General features: G+C 38.8%; 1 protein-coding gene across 8 annotated transcripts in view; it reads left to right on the top strand.

Moving 5' to 3' along the window:
- GOLIM4 (golgi integral membrane protein 4) overlaps positions 1-16,621 on the top strand; it is an 86,750-nt gene extending 70,129 nt beyond the window's left edge. For 5 of the 8 annotated variants that reach the window (XM_003817687.6, XM_008970931.5, XM_008970934.5 and 2 more), the window contains 4 exons: positions 200-367; positions 699-767; positions 14,467-14,547; positions 14,872-16,621. In XM_003817687.6, coding sequence (XP_003817735.3) covers positions 200-367; positions 699-767; positions 14,467-14,547; positions 14,872-15,021 — 468 coding nt within the window. In that variant the 3' untranslated portion in view covers positions 15,022-16,621. The remainder of the gene's footprint in view (positions 1-199; positions 368-698; positions 768-14,466; positions 14,548-14,871) is intronic. The other 3 variants (XM_055110660.2, XM_055110659.2, XM_034957699.3) reach the window with 1 other exon arrangement.
- Positions 16,622-17,054: the final 433 nt, after the last annotated feature.

Below are 17,054 nucleotides of genomic sequence, written 5' to 3'. Positions count from 1 at the left end.
ATCAAGCCTCTGACAAGTAAAGCAGGAGTTTTCTCTTTTGACAGTGTGATGCTTGATTCTTGTGAGTCTTGGCAAGGATAGATCTGAACAATTTAGGGAAGGACAATTTCATTTTCTGCCAGTGGGCAGCCTTTTCAAATGAAATTAAACTTGATCCTCAGTTTTGAAGTGATAGTTGCTTTTTACTAAAATTTTACAGAGGGCAGCTGTAGAAGATGTAAACCCAGCAGATGACCCTAATAATCAAGGTGAGGATGAATTTGAAGAAGCCGAGCAAGTGAGAGAAGAAAATTTGCCAGATGAAAATGAAGAGCAAAAACAAAGTAATCAAAAGCAAGAGAATACAGAAGTGGAGGAACATTTGGTGGTAAGCAGATGCCACGAGGAAGGGTGGATTTAACTGGGCTATTTTAAGAAACATCTGGTTTATGTAAAAGGTTAGTCATATTCCACATTGACGGAAGGTTTGCCACTTTGGTGGTTTTTAGGCCACTTTATGACATGATATGCCTGTACTCAGAGAGAGGGTAACGGACATCCTGGGCTTTGTATTGAGAATGATTACTCATCATTTCCTGGCCACAGACGCTTTGAAAGTGCCCTTTTCATGGTGGTATGCTTGTTCTTTGTCCCAGAGTACTGTGTAAAAGGCATCTCTGATGTACAGTAACATGAACCTGCCCTTTTGTTTCCAACAGATGGCAGGAAATCCAGACCAGCAGGAGGACAATGTTGATGAACAGTACCAGGAAGAGGCAGAAGAGGAGGTAGTAAGGATTGAATCCCAGAGACTGATCAGATTGGTCTATCACACACACTAACCTTAAACAAACCTCAGCAGTATTGACTTTGACATGCCTTCCACAGAAATGTTCAGAAAAATTTAAGCAGGATAAGAAAGGGTGGTTTAAAGCAAAAATGGATCATGTCACTGGAGACATTTGGTTAGAAGATAACAAAAGCAGGGTAATAGAATCCATCTCTTTGGTTCTCACCTGAAATTTTGAATTAAGAAGGCATTTGGCTTTCCAGGAATGGTGGACTTAGATTTGTGCAATCTTTTGTAAGAATATTTTCTCCTCTCTCCCTCTGCACATTGAGGGAATCTGGACTGCCCCTGTAACTTTCTCTTCAGGCATCTCCCCAGTGCCTACCTCACAGGAATACCCCATAGTGTCTATCGGAATCCACTTAACACCCTCCAAACATTTTTGTAAATTTTACAGTCTCTCCTTCTGGCCTCTTCCTTCTTAAGAATTCAGTATCTTAATTAAATTTAACAATAAAAGAGGAGGAAAAGATGTAAAGAGCTCAGCTGAATAAAATGCATTTGGATAGAGTTTCTTAATATTTTAGTTTGCTTTTCATTGTAAACTTCGGGCATCTTGTTGTTAATTAGATATAAGTAGCGTTTATTGTGGTGCTGCTTACGGTGTAGTTGATTATTGTGGTGCTGCATGTGGTGTAATTGGTGAATGCTGCTTGTTGTAGCCGTTTTATCACAGCATTCCGCTGCATAAACAACTGCAATATTTAAGAGTCTGATACAAATTAGGCCAAGACCCTGTATTTAGTCTCATTATGGACCAGTAAGTAGTTCCCAAATTAAAACCCTGGTTCAGAGCTGCTTCTCAGCCAGGTGTCTTGCAAATGTGTGGTTTTATCCCTATGGGGAACCCCATGGGAGGATGGACATATGGCAGACTAAACAGACACACCCCATCACTGGAGATCCTGTGCAGAAATCATGAGCTGTGCTCTCACACACACAGTTCCCTCGACTAGGTCTGCTTTCTTGTTCTTACTGATTTTGTAAGCTTTTCAGAGCTGATGATAAAATTTGTGCTTATACCAGGAAAACAGAAAAGGATGTTGCTCTTTAAGGTCACTGGCAACATCTCTAATAACATGCACTTTAACTGGCTTGATCTTTTTGTTCTTTGGTTTCTCATCCTAATCAAGACCCTTGGCTGTCTTGTCAGAAAGAGAGCAGCAGAGAAAATAGTGACCTTGAATATTAAGACATTTGGCAAGAAAAAGATATTCATCCAGGCTTCTCATATAACAGGATGTCTAGACTAATACCACTTTGTTTTATTATGTCCAATACTAGGAATCTTTGAGGGATTAAAAGAGAAAAGTTCACCTTGGCTTCTTTTTAAAAATTCAGAAGATTAAACAAAATTTTAACCAGTGTTTACTGATTCCTTTTCAATTTTATATTATGATCAGTTAAGGTACAGGAGAGAAATCCTGAGATCCAAGAGGAATCAAGAGTAGAAAGAGAAGAAAGAGGCAAGAGGAAAGGAGAAATGGTGCTAAGACAGAGGAGATTGCCCTGGCTGAGTGCTGCCTAAACTCAGTAACTGCTCCTCATCCCACCAATCATCCCCTTCAGATCTGCTGGACTGACATGACTCTTCCTCTTGCTGCACCTGGCCCCAGGTCCTAATTCTGTTTACCTGGTTCCCTGCCAAAAATTCTTAAAGCAGTGTTCAGGCCTCCTCCGGCATGTGCTCCAGGTTACCACTCCATCACTGAGAACTGTTGCTCCATGTGCTCTTAGTGGAAGTCCCACGTGCCTTTTTTTCTTCCCAGTGTAAACTTTCCTCTCTGCCCCCGAGTGTCCCTTGTTCATGTTGTGTTGTATATTTGTGTGTGGTTATGAGATGATTAATGTTTGCATCTTCCCACCTCTGTCCATCGTTCCCAGGTCTTCCCTTGAGAGAGGAGAAGAGTGGTTCCCAAATACCATTTAAGCACTAGTGATAGAGACAAAGTTCTTGTCAGACTATGGCAAAATGAGAAAAATAAAGGGGAACATAGAATATGGAAACACATACTGCATTGTTTATAAGTGCATATGTGTATGAAACCTCATTGGTGGAAGCACTCTGAAAAACCATGAAATGTTGTGGAACTGTGCATTGTTGTTGTTGTTGTTGTTGTTGTTTTTTAATCTCCATTTAACCTTAGAGTCTTGCAGCTGCCCCAGCTAACCACTAGAATGTAAGGCCTGTGGCTGCCATCGCTTCCCTTCCTCTCCAGCACACAAACTTATTTCTGTCAGCATTTCCTCCTGAGGAAGAATTGCCTCTTGCCTGGGCCACACCTGTTCAGAGGTATAGCCCATCAAACTTACAGACTTGGCCTCTAAGAGGACCCAAAAGAAGTATGATTTTAGGAAATTTATACTACTCTGCCTTCTTTTATCTTAGTGCAGTAGTGTTATCTTTCTAAGACTTACAAGCATTTCTTGTTTCTTGTTTGGGATTGTTTGAGTGGAAGGCATGATCCCTTCCTTACGTTGCTTACATTCCAAACGTTTTATCGCCTTGTAAGCAAACAAGACAATTTATGGCATTGCCAAAAAGTGCCGTGTAAGCTTTAAAATTACTTACATGTTCAAAAATATATAGATTAAATGACCAAGAAATCAGAATACTTTAATTTCCCTCAGTGTAACTGAAAACGGATTAATCTTGAACGTGCAGAAGAGAACAAGTACAAGGCATTTGTTCACCTTCACTGGCCAAATATGTACGTACACCTACATGAGACTACCAGCCTGTGAATCACCGTGTCAAGAAGCTTTTCTTTTTTTTTTTTTTTTTGTTTTTTGTTTTTTGAGACAGAGTCTGACTGTCACCCAGGCTGGAGTGCAATGAGGTGATCTTGGCTCACTGCAACCTCCGCCTTCCGGGTTCAAGCAATTCTCCTGCCTCAGCCTCCCGAGTAACTGGCATTACAGACTTCTGCCACCATACCCGGCTAATTTTTGTATTTTTAGTAGAGATGGGATTTCACCATGCTGGCCAGGCTAGTCTTGAACTCCTGACCTCAGGTGATCCACCCACCTCTGCCTCCCAAAGTGCTGGGATTACAGGTGTGAGCCACCATGCCTGGCCAAGAAGCTTTTCAATTGGAAGAAACTCTCTTGTTAAAGCAGGGTGTTCGTCACTATAGCTAATGTTGCTGAAGGCCTTTTGTTCATCACATTCTATCTATCTCTTTGGATCCTACTGTTCTTACCTACTTGAGGCTCAGCTCTCTGCCCTGGCACAACCATAATATCTTCAGTGTGTAAAAGAAAGGTGTTAATAGACACCAAGAGAGGATATCTAGCCAAAGCCCATTTCAGACTCTTCTCAGTGGACCTGTTTTATTTTGGATTTGGCCGTTTATTAAACTTTGTGTCATCAGATAAGGCTCATTTCTAAAATGCCTAAAACATATTTCAGTAGATAAAAATGAGTAACAAGAAGCATTGTTTGGGAAATCTGACAAAGCATTGTGACAGCTTTAGCAGGTTGCTAAGAGGGCCAGTTGTGGGAGACATAATCTGTATGTCTACATTATAAAAGAATATCATTTGGCTTCTGCTTATTATTCTAGTCATATTTTAAAGATCAGTTAGAACCTCCATATCATTTTGTTCCTTTACATTACTGAGAAGCATTACTTAAAGGCATTACTGCCTTTCAGATGAGTTTGCATTGCTTTTGCCCCAAATATCAGTAATATATTACTAGAATAATAATGTGTATTTAACTAAGAGTCTGTTCTCTATATGTGTGGAAAATTACAAAATTTTCATTTGTGGGTTCCCTAAAGAGTCGTTGAAATCAGTGGTCTCTAAATAAGATTATATTGACAACTGGTAAACAAGCTAAATTTTCTATAGTCCATCTCCAGAGACTAATGAGATAACCTAGCATCCATTACTCAAGGAAATAGTTCTTTGTCTTTGCTGTGAATAAGGATCACCTTGAAGAGTTTGTGGCATACACAGATTTCTGGACCAGACCCTTACCCTTGAGATTTTGATCTTATCTGTTATGGAACCTAGGAAGCAGAGTTCTTCATAAGTGCCCCTTCACCCGCCCACCACCAGCTGATTCTGACGGCTCAGGATCATACTGTTTAGAGAAATAGTCCTAGGGCAGACAGTTGTGGATGACATCTGGGAAGTCTGAAACTCCTATCTGTGTATATATGCCCATTTGCTAAAGACTTTCTAACCAAAGTCTTAAAAGGGTCCATGACTCCCCAACCACACATACATACAGGAAATTAAGGATCATTGATTTTTCACCCAATGCTATTATTTTACATATAAGAAATTTGGGCTTCAGGGGGATTAGTTAAAAATTGGAAGGTTGCATAGCTTTTATTTATTGTTAGAAACATGATTAGAGCTCACCCAGGTCTGATTTTAAAGGCTACCGTAATTAAGTGTACCATGCACAGTAACTATATAGTTGATATGGGGAAGTTCTTTATAGAAATTAGTGAATATAGACAGAACGATGGAAATAGAAAGTGACCTTTTTTTTGTAACCCCTAACTGAAGCAATTGATCTAAGCAACAGTCATCAATGAATGATGTTACTAGATGAACAGAGGTCAGGGAACTTTACCATGAAGGGATCAGGCTGTCACCACCTGAGCTCACTGGCCAACCTTAGCCTTACTAAAAGTGGGACAAATAAATGTGTGTGCCTCCTGATGTGATTTAAAAAATATATGAAATATACACCATCACCTCTGAAATACCCTTATTTTTAAAATCGAACCTGAGTTCATTCAAACTTTTATGCTAACTTCCATTTATAGGAAATGTTGAGACTAGAGAAATGAGTTAAGTGATAATAAAGAAGCAAATAAATTCAGAATGTGGGTCATTTTACAGGACTGCAAATCCATAGCAATAGGGAAAAAAGGGGAGTGAATCCCATGTTATGTGTTCTTTTCCTTTAAATCATGATTAGAATATACCAACTGTAAACAGGCATTAGGACAATGATAAAAATGTAAGTATGGACGAGACATCAGATGCTACTATGGAATTATTTTATCAGGTGTGATAATCACATTATGATTATATAAGTTGTTTATTGTTTTTAGATATATATACTGATACGTGAAGGTAAAATTACATATCTAGAATTTTTAAGAATAATTCACTGTAAAAAATAGAAAAGTGATAGATGATGCAGGTGTGGCAATATTGAAATAGCTTTTGAACATTGGAGGTGGCTCTAAGGGGTTTATTGAATGATTTTCTTCATTTGCATCTGCTTAAAGATTTTCATAACCAAAACAATTGACCTTATGAGTTATACAGTCAGAAAAGTTGCAGAGCCAAGTCTTTAGTCTCGGTCTTTCTGACTCCATAGTATATGTTAGGAGTTGGCAAACTACAGGCTGCAGCCTAGTTCATAAGTAAAGTTTTATTGGAACACAAACATGTCTGCTTGTCTATAGTTTTTTGTTTTCTTTTTTTTTTTTTTTTTGTGCTACATAGAGTGGTCAAATTGTATTGTGAGAGACCTTAGGGCTAAGAAAGCCTAAATATTTGCTATCTGGCCCTTCACACAAAAAGTTTGCTGATCTCTGATTTAGATATTCTTCCTGCCATACGGCATAGACTCAAGGCTGTTTTTTTCCCCAGTCTCAACTACAACATTTTAATGTTTATAAATAATATATTTTCATTATTAAGGCTGTAAAAGACATGTCTTTGTTAATCAAAATTGACAGGGACACTTCAGCAATTTAATGACGTTTCAATTAGTCAGACCTTAAGATAGGCCTGAAGTAAGTACTTCATTGTTTTCATCCCAATGTCCTGTGGAATGTCACTATGAGGTTCTACGACTATGGGCAGAGGAGATGTTATGGACCACCGATAGAACCATAAGGTGAGACAAGATAGGTCTTTAGCTCATTCCACCAGGAAATATGAATACAATAGATATTCAATGCCTTTGTCCTCAAAATGTATTTATTTTGAGGTTAGTTTAGAGGCTGTGGGTCAAACTGGCGTTGGACTGGTTAGAAGAGGTTCACAATGGTTTGGCTCTGCCCAGGGTATCTTTGAAGAGTCACCTTTGTAGGCTCTCGACAGGCCAAGTTTTGTCCAAAGCTCTTCTGTGAGGTTGCAGTTCATTCTTGTCTCACCTGCGCTGTACACCTTCAGGCAGCACGTAATTTGTTTCTTCTGAATTATAGCATCTGTATACTTTTCTTCCGTTGTTCATTTCTTAGATTTTTCCACAGTCTCCTCCACTCCCCCCACCAAAATAAGTGATTTTTGTGTTATTCAAGGATCTTATTCTCTGATCCTAGAAGAGATCGGACTTTCTTTGGTATTAGGAGACTGCATTATACTTAACCGATGTTCAGCAGTTTTTTTGAAAGCATTCAAGTGACTTAAACATTTTGGCATATGTATGGTTTTCAAAATAGTTAACAAGTTAGAAAATGCCCTACCCTGTATTTCTGTGAGATATGATCATTAAATAGAGACTATTTAGCACAAATATTTGGATGCTTGCTTTAGTTTACATTTTGAGATAAATATTGGGATCATTTACATAGTAATAATAGTGCACATGAATGAAAACTACTTAAAACAGAAAGGTTGTATTAGAACACTAAAGAGAGAGAGGAATTTTTGAGGCAGTTCAATAGACTATTTCATAAAGAAATTGAAATGATTGTATTTTATTTTCTAGATATTTTAGCCAGAGAAATATATTCTTAAGTATAGAATAGATACATAAAATTTCTACTACATTGTATGTAGGCAGCGGTGTCTATCCTTCGTGCCTTTACAGAGGATTTACAGAGGCCACGGGTTGGACAAGCTTGATCTAGATAGTGACTTGAATAAGACAGGCAGTTCCTGCCTCCATAGAACTTACATTGTGTCACAGCTCTCAAATTTCTACAGTTCTCCCATATAGAGAAATGGGAATTTTAATTTTATTATTTTATTTTTGGGGAGACAGGGTCTTGCTGAGTCATCAAGGCTGTTGTGCAGTGACACAAACATAGCTTACTGCAACTTTGACCTCCAGAGCTCAAGCGATCCTCTGCCTCAGCATCCAGAGTAGCTGAGACTACAGGCGTGCACCACTAGGCCCAGCTAATTTTATAAATTTTTCTTTTTTGTAGAGACAGGGTCTCACTTTGTTTCCCAGGACTCAAATTCCTGGGCTCAAGTGATCCTCTTGCCTCAGTCCCACAAAGTGCTGGGATTACAGGTGTGAGCCACCACGCCTAGCCAGAATTTTTGATTTTATAAGCTAAATGTCTTCAGATGTTTTATATTTGGAATTTTAACCATTATTCAGATAAACCAGAAATTCAAACAGAAAAGTCCTACATTCAGGATCAATCACATTGATTTTTGTAATAGGCATATTATACATTTCTTTTTTTTTTTTTATACTTTAAGTTTTACGGTACATGTGCACATTGTGCAGGTTAGTTACATATGTATACATGTGCCATGCTGGTGCACTGCACTCACTAACTCGTCATCTAGCATTAGGTATATCTCCCAATGCTATCCCTCCCCCCTCCCCCCACCCCACAACAGTCCCCAGAGTGTAATATTCCCCTTCCTGTGCCCATGTGATCTCATTGTTCAATTCCCACCTATGAGTGAGAATATGCGGTGTTTGGCTTTTTGTTCTTGCGATAGTTTACTGAGAATGAGAGAATGATGTTCTCCAGTTTCATCCATGTCTCTACAAAGGACATGAACTCATCATTTTTTATGGCTGCATAGTATTCCATGGTGTATATGTGCCACATTTTCTTAATCCAGTCTATCATTGTTGGACATTTGGGTTGGTTCCAAGTCTTTGCTATTGTGAATAATACCGCAATAAACATACATGTGCATGTGTCTTTATAGCAGCATGATTTATAGTCATTTGGGTATATACCCAGTAATGGGATGGCTGGGTCGAATGGTATTTCCAGTTCTAGATCCCTGAGGAATCGCCACACTGACTTCCACAATGGATGAACTAGTTTACAGTCCCACCAACAGTGTAAAAGTGTTCCTATTTCTCCACATCCTCTCCAGCACCTGTTGTTTCCTGACTTTTTAATGATTGCCATTCTAAGTGGTGTGAGATGGTATCTCATTGTGGTTTTGATTTGCATTTCTCTGATGGCCAGTGATGATGAGCATTTCTTCATGTGTTTTTTGGCTGCATAAATGTCTTCTTTTGAGAAGTGTCTGTTCATGTCCTTCGCCCAGTTTTTGATGGGGTTGTTTGTTTTTTTCTTGTAAATTTGTTTGAGTTCATTGTAGATTCTGGATATTAGCCCTTTGTCAGATGAGTAGGTTGCGAAAATTTTCTCCCATTTTGTAGATTGCCTGTTCACTCTGATGGTAGTTTCTTTTGCTGTGCAGAAGCTCTTTAGTTTAATTAGATCCCATTTGTCAATTTTGTCTTTTGTTGCCATTGCTTTTGGTGTTTTAGACATGAAGTCCTTGCCCATGCCTATGTCCTGAATGGTAATGCCTAGGTTTTCTTCTAGGGTTTTTATGGTTTTAGGTCTAACGTTTAAGTCTTTAATCCATCTTGACTTGATTTTTGTATAAGGTGTAAGGAAGGGATCCAGTTTCAGCTTTCTACATCTGGCTAGCCAGTTTTCCCAGCACCATTTATTAAATAGGGAATCCTTTCCCCATTGCTTGTTTTTCTCAGGTTTGTCAAAGATCAGATAGTTGTAGATATGTGGCGTTATTTCTGAGGGCTCTGTTCTGTTCCATTGATCTATATCTCTGTTTTGGTACCAGTACCATGCTGTTTTGGTTACTGCAGCCTTGTAGTATAGTTTGAAGTCAGGTAGTGTGATGCCTCCAGCTTTGTTCTTTTGGCTTAGGATTGACTTGGTGATGCGGGCTCTTTTTTGGTTCCATATGAACTTTAAAGTAGTTTTTTCCAATTCTGTGAAGAAAGGCATTGGTAGCTTGATGGGGATGGCATTGAATCTGTAAATTACCTTGGGCAGTATGGCCATTTTCACGATATTGATTCTTCCTACCCATGAGCATGGAATGTTCTTCCATTTGTTTGTATCCTCTTTGATTTCCTTGAGCAGTGGTTTGTAGTTCTCCTTGAGGAGGTCCTTCACATCCCTTGTAAGTTGGATTCCTAGGTATTTTCTTCTCTTTGAAGCAATTGTGAATGGGAGTTCACTCATGATTTGGCTCTCTGTTTGTCTGTTGCTGGTGTATAAGAATGCTTGTGATTTTTGTACATTGATTTTGTATCCTGAGACTTTGCTGAAGTTGCTTATCGGCTTAAGGAGATTTTGGGCTGAGACAGTGGGGTTTTCTAGATATACAATCATGTCGTCTGCAAACAGGGACAATTTGACTTCCTCTTTTCCTAATTGAATACCCTTTATTTCCTTCTCCTGCCTAATTGCCCTGGCCAGAACTTCCAACACTATGTTGAATAGCAGTGGTGAGAGAGGGCATCCCTGTCTTGTGCCAGTTTTCAAAGGGAATGCTTCCAGTTTTTGTCCATTCAGTATGATATTGGCTGTGGGTTTGTCATAGATAGCTCTTATTATTTTGAAATACGTCTCATCAATACCTAATTTATTGAGAGTTTTTAGCATGAAGGGTTGTTGAATTTTGTCAAAGGCTTTTTCTGCATCTGTTGAGATAATCATGTGGTTTTTGTCTTTGGCTCTGTTTATATGGTGGATTACATTTATTGATTTGCGTATATTGAACCAGCCTTGCATCCCAGGGATGAAGCCCACTTGATCATGGTGGATAAGCTTTTTGATGTGCTGCTGGATTTGTTTTGCCAGTATTTTATTGAGGAGTTTTGCATCAATGTTCATCAAGGATATTGATCTAAAATACTCTTTTTTTGTTGTGTCTCTGCCTGGCTTTGGTATCAGAATGATGCTGGCCTCATAAAATGAGTTAGGGAGGATTCCCTCTTTTTCTGTTGATTGGAATAGTTTCAGAAGGAATGGTACCAGTTCCTCCTTGTACTTCTGGTAGAATTCAGCTCTGAATCCATCTGGTCCTGGACTCTTTTTGGTTGGTAAGCTATTGATTATTGCCACAATTTCAGATCCTGTTATTGGTCTATTCAGAGATTCAACTTCTTCCTGGTTTAGTCTTGGGAGAGTGTACGTGTCCAGGAATTTATCCATTTCTTCTAGATTTTCTAGTTTATTTGCGTAGAGGTGTTTGTAGTATTCTCTGATGGTAGTTTGTATTTCTGTGGGATCGGTGGTGATATCCCCTTTATCATTTTTTATTGCGTCTATTAGATTCTTCTCTCTTTTTTTCTTTATTAGTCTTGCTAGCGGTCTATCAATTTTGTTGATCCTTTCAAAAAACCAGCTCCTGGATTCATTAATTTTTTGAAGGGTTTTTTATGCCTCTATTTCCTTCAGTTCTGCTCTGATTTTAGTTATTTCTTGCCTTCTGCTAGCTTTTGAATGTGTTTGCTCTTGCTTTTCTAGTTCTTTTAATTGTGATGTTAGGGTGTCAATTTTGGATCTTTCCTGCTTTCTCTTGTGGGCATTTAGTGCTATAAATTCCCTCTACACACTGCTTTGAATGCGTCCCAGAGATTCTGGTATGTTGTGTCTTTGTTCTCGTTGGTTTCAAAGAACATCTTTATTTCTGCCTTCATTTCGTTATGTACCCAGTAGTCATTCAGGAGCAGGTTGTTCAGTTTCCATGTAGTTGAGCGGTTTTGAGTGAGATTCTTAATCCTGAGTTATAGTTTGATTGCACTGTGGTCTGAGAGATAGTTTGTTATAACTTCTATTCTTTTACATTTGCTGAGGAGAGCTTTACTTCCAAGTATGTGGTCAATTTTGGAATAGATGTGGTGTGGTGCTGAAAAAAATGTATATTCTGTTGATTTGGGGTGGAGAGTTCTGTAGATGTCTATTAGGTCCGCTTGGTGCAGAGCTGAGTTCAATTCCTGGGTATCCTTGTTGACTTTCTGTCTCGTTGATCTGTCTAATGTTGACAGTGGGGTGTTAAAGTCTCCCATTATTAATGTGTGGGAGTCTAAGTCTCTTTGTAGGTCACTCAGGATTTGCTTTATGAATCTTGGTGCTCCTGTATTAGGTGCATATATATTTAGGATAGTTAGCTCTTCTTGTTGAATTGATCCCTTTACCATTATGTAATGGCCTTCTTTGTCTCTTTTGATCTTTGTTGGTTTAAAGTCTGTTTTATCAGAGACTAGTATTGCAACCCCTGCCTTTTTTTGTTTTCCATTTGCTTGGTAGATCTTCCTCTATCCTTTTATTTTGAGCCTATGTGTGTCTCTGCACGTGAGAGGGTTTCCTGAATACAGCACACTGATGGGTCTTGACTCTTTATCCAGTTTGCCAGTCTGTGTCTTTTAATTGGAGCATTTAGTCCATTTACATTTAAAGTTAATATTGTTATGTGTGAATTTGATCCTGTCATTATGATGTTAGCTGGTGATTTTGCTCGTTAGTTGATGCAGTTTCTTCCTATTCTTGATGGTCTTTACATTTTGTCATGATTTTGCAGCGGCTGGTTCCAGTTGTTCCTTTCCATGTTTAGCGCTTCCTTCAGGAGCTCTTTTAGGGCAGGCCTGGTGGTGACAAAATCTCTCAGCATTTGCTTGTCTGTAAAGGATTTTATTTCTCCTTCTCTTATGAAGCTTAGTTTGGCTGGATATGAAATTCTGGGTTGAAAATTCTTGTCTTTAAGAATGTTCAATATTGGCCCCTACTCACTTCTGGCTTGTAGGGTTTCTGCCGAGAGATCCGCTGTTAGTCTGATGGGCTTCCCTTTGAGGGTAACCCGACCTTTGTCTCTGGCTGCCCTTAACATTTTTTCCTTCATTTCAACTTTGGTGAATCTGACAATTATGTGTCTTGGAGTTGCTCTTCTCGAGGAGTATCTTTGTGGCGTTCTCTGTATTTCCTGAATCTGAACGTTGGCCTGCCTTGCTAGATTGGGGAAGTTCTCCTGGATAATATCCTGCAGAGTGTTTTCCAACTTGGTTCCATTCTCCCCATCACTTTCAGGTACACCAATCAGACGTAGATTTGGTCTTTTCACATAGTCCCATATTTCTTGGAGGCTTTGCTCATTTCTTTTTATTCTTTTTTCTCTAAACTTCCCTTCTCACTTCATTTCATTCATTTCATCTTCCATTGCTGATACCCTTTCTTCCAGTTGATCGCATCGGCTCCTGAGGCTTCTGCATTCTTCACGTAGTTCTCGAGCCTTGGTTTTCAGCTCCATCAGCTCCTTTAAGCACTTCTCTGTATTGGTTATTCTAGTTATACATTCTTCTAAATTTTTTTCAAAGTTTTCAACTTCTTTGCCTTTGGTTTGAATGTCCTCCCGTAGCTCAGAGTAATTTGATCGTCTGAAGCCTTCTTCTCTCAGCTCGTCAATGTCATTCTCCATCCAGCTTTGTTCCGTTGCTGGTGAGGAACTGCGTTCCTTTGGAGGAGGAGAGACGCTCTGCGTTTTAGAGTTTCCAATTTTTTGTTCTGTTTTTTCCCCATCTTTGTGGTTTTATCTACTTTTGGTCTTTGATGATGGTGATGTACAGATGGGTTTTCGGTGTGGATGTCCTTTCTGTTTGTTAGTTTTCCTTCTAACAGACAGGACCCTCAGCTGCAGGTCTGTTGGAATACCCTGCCGTGTGAGGTGTCAGTGTGCCCCTGCTGGGGGTTGCCTCCCAGTTAGGCTGCTCAGGGGTCAGGGGTCAGGGACCCACTTGAGGAGGCAGTCTGCCCGTTCTCAGATCTCCAGCTGCGTGCTGAGAGAACCACTGCTCTCTTCAAAGCTGTCAGACAGGGACATTTAATTCTGCAGAGGTTACTGCTGTCTTTTTGTTTGTCTGTGCCCTGCCCCCAGAGGTGGAGCCTACAGAGGCAGGCAGGCCTCCTTGAGCTGTGGTGGGCTCCACCCAGTTGGAGCTTCCCGGCTGCTTTGTTTACCTAATCAAGCCTGGGCAATGGCGGGCGCCCCTCCCCCAGCCTGGCTGCCGCCTTGCAGTTCGATCTCAGACTGCTGTGCTGTCACTCAGCGAGACTCCATGGGCGTAGGACCCTCCGAGCCAGGTGCGGGATATAATCTCGTGGTGCGCCGTTTTTTAAGCCCGTTGGAAGAGCGCAGTGTTCTGGTGGGAGTGACCTGATTTTCCAGGTGCCGTCCGTCAGTCACCCCTTTCTTTGACTCTGAAAGGGAACTCCCTGACCCCTTGCGCTTCCCAAGTGAGGCAATGCCTCGCCCTGCTTTGGCTCGCGCACTGTGCGCGCACCCACTAGCCTGCGCCCACTGTCTGGCACTCCCTAGTGAGATGAACCCGGTACCCCAGATGGAAATGCAGAAATCACCGTCTTCTGTGTCGCTCATGCTGGGAGCTGTAGACCAGAGCTGTTCCTATTCGGCCATCTTGGCTCCTCCCTTATACATTTCTTCACACCTAGTAGATAAATCCTTGACATATTTTTTCAATTTTATATTTACTTTAATTTTGCTTCTGCTATTTTGAGTGAACTTTTTGGAAATCAAAATATATTATTGCAAGTGTTTAAATGATAACAGTGTCAAAATATATTATCGAAGTGCTTAAAAGACAAAAGTGTTTAAATGATATCTGTGGTTTGTTTTAGGTTCAGGAAGATTTGACTGAAGAGAAAAAAAGGGAACTGGAGCATAATGCTGAAGAGACCTATGGGGAAAATGATGAAAATGTATGACCGGGATACATATTTCTATTGAGCACTTGAGTGTTTGTGGGTGTGCATGTGTATAGGAGAGATATATGTATTTGGGATAGGTACCAGTGGGTAATGGTACCTCTGAGTTACCACTGAATTTAACAGGCCCACCTGAAATTAGGAAAAGTTGTGACAACATGAAAAGTAGGAGAGATAGCAGCACTGTTGCTTACATATCATTTTTCTTCCTTTTTTTTCCTCCAAAAATGAATAATTTTTCATCCTGTTTTTAGAGAGAATTATTTATCACTAACTCTATACTATCTCTTAGTTTTTCTTTTTTCTTTTAATTTTAAGGCTGATGATAAAAATAATGATGGAGAAGAGCAAGAAGTTCGAGATGACAACCGCCCCAAAGGCCGAGAGGAACACTACGAGGAGGAAGAAGAGGAGGAAGAAGACGGGGCTGCAGTTGCTGAGAAATCGCATCGAAGAGCTGAAATGTAGCTGCACCCAGTTTCTAGACAACGCTCAGCCAACGGATTATTTTCAAGCTGCTCAAACATAAATCTGCCTACTGAACTCTAGGATATTTAATTACAAAAATTAAGAACTTAGACTTTTTTAAAACTTTTGTATTAGAAATGCGCATACATTTATATGAATATATTTTGATAACGTAGGTCTAGAGCTTCTTTTATATTCAAGCTAAACATGAAAAAGAAGAAAAACAATAAAGTAAACCTGAGCCCCCAAGTCCCAATTTTTTAATAGATTATGTGATGTTGGAAAGGTCATTGATTTTGTATATGTTTCAGCGTGTTACCTTTCTGGCTTCCAGTTCCCAGGTGTTCTTTGTTTGCCTTTGATAAAATACAGGATTTAAGAACAGAGAGTACTGCAAAATGCCATGCAGACTTTAAAGAGAATGGCCTGTTTACTAATTGCTGCCCTTCTGATGTCTTTATGTATAGCTCTGATAGAATTTTCACCAGTCTATGTATCTCTGGAGTGAGATCTGTGTACAAAGTGACATACAATTGGAAATCCATTTTTGTTGTAAAGACATTGTTTTTCAGACTTTTCAGATCAGTTAGAAAAATGTCATTGCTTTAAAATCATAGCTGTTCTGTTTAAGAGGAATTGAATTTAAAAATGAGAGAGTATTAAAACTCATGTGGCAGTATCCTGGTCTTAATCAGGTATTGCAGTGTTCAAACAAGGTATGGACACATCAGCATATTCATCTTTTTGAAGGACTAGTGACTTGGTTAAAAACTAATGAGTGTTTGCGTGTGGTGTTTCTATGTGAGCACCCATTCTCAATTTTTTTTTTTTTTTTTTTTTGTCTGAAGCCATTGATTGATAGTCTTGTTTCAGTGTCTGGTTCCCTATAAGTAATATATATTTCCTCTTTAAGCTCTGTGCCTCAATATGCAATCACTTTGATAATAAGTATAAATATGAAGACATACCAAACTGCAAATAGGATTATTTTTCAAAACTATATGGTGAAACATATGGTGATATGATAGACTCTTATGGTTTTTCTGTTTGCTGGGATTGGGTCTGCTTTTTGCCTATGTGTAAGGCATTTTAATCATTGTGAATATAATAGATTCCTTAAAATAAGAAAATTAAAAATCAGAAACTTCCCTTGGAGTAGAGACATTTCAGTTGTAAGAATAAAGATTTTTAAATATATAACACTAGGTTATATAATTCATATATGTGTGGTTTTGTATTAATAATCAAATTAATAAAAACATTTCATTTTCTACCATTGTATGAATGTAATTTTATTTTTTAATAACCACACTCATAGATGGTTTTGATTGTTCCAGTTGAGTGATTGTGTATGTACGCATAGGAATGTTTTGTTCAGTTGTACTTTGTATTTCCAATAATCAGAAATCTTACCTTTATGTATAAAAACCCATTATGTAATGTAAAATGTATAATATTGTACATAATATTCAGAATACAATTATTTTGGTAAATTAGCTTGTATTTTTAATGTCCCAGTTGCAGTATTTAATTATTTGAACCATACTGAAAGTTGGTAATAGTCAATAAACCTAAAAAAAAAAGTGGCAAATATTTTAAACTATGTGGTCTCTTATTAGTTTATGACCTTCTAACATTCTTCACTTCTTTTTCATAAAAAGAAAAATTTTAAGAGATACCAATATAAATTAATGAATTATAAAGTGCCTTTTCCCACCTGCTTCTGTTTTCTGTACCTTTCTCTACTTGGATTGGCATGTGATTTTCCCTTCTTTTTCTAAAGAAAGAGCTAAAGATGTTTATTTGAGCTAGCTCTGAGGGAAGAAAAAAGAAATGGGGCAGAACGTATGAGAGTGTCATGTGCATGCACACACAAAAAATAAACGAAAAACTTTAAATCCCCCTAGGAAAGCAACAATCACAAACCATTCTACTTTGTATAGCACCAAGTTACAGGGCCATTCTAACTAATGTCTAGAGGAGAACTAATCAGCCTGAGCCGATCTATGTTAATGAGGTGACAAGAAATAAAA

This window comes from Pan paniscus, chromosome 2 (assembly GCF_029289425.2).
Source record: "Pan paniscus chromosome 2, NHGRI_mPanPan1-v2.0_pri, whole genome shotgun sequence".
NCBI lineage: Eukaryota > Metazoa > Chordata > Mammalia > Primates > Hominidae > Pan > Pan paniscus.
The sequence above is the reverse complement of the archived record's forward strand: the minus strand, read 5'-3'. Positions and strand labels throughout refer to the sequence as shown.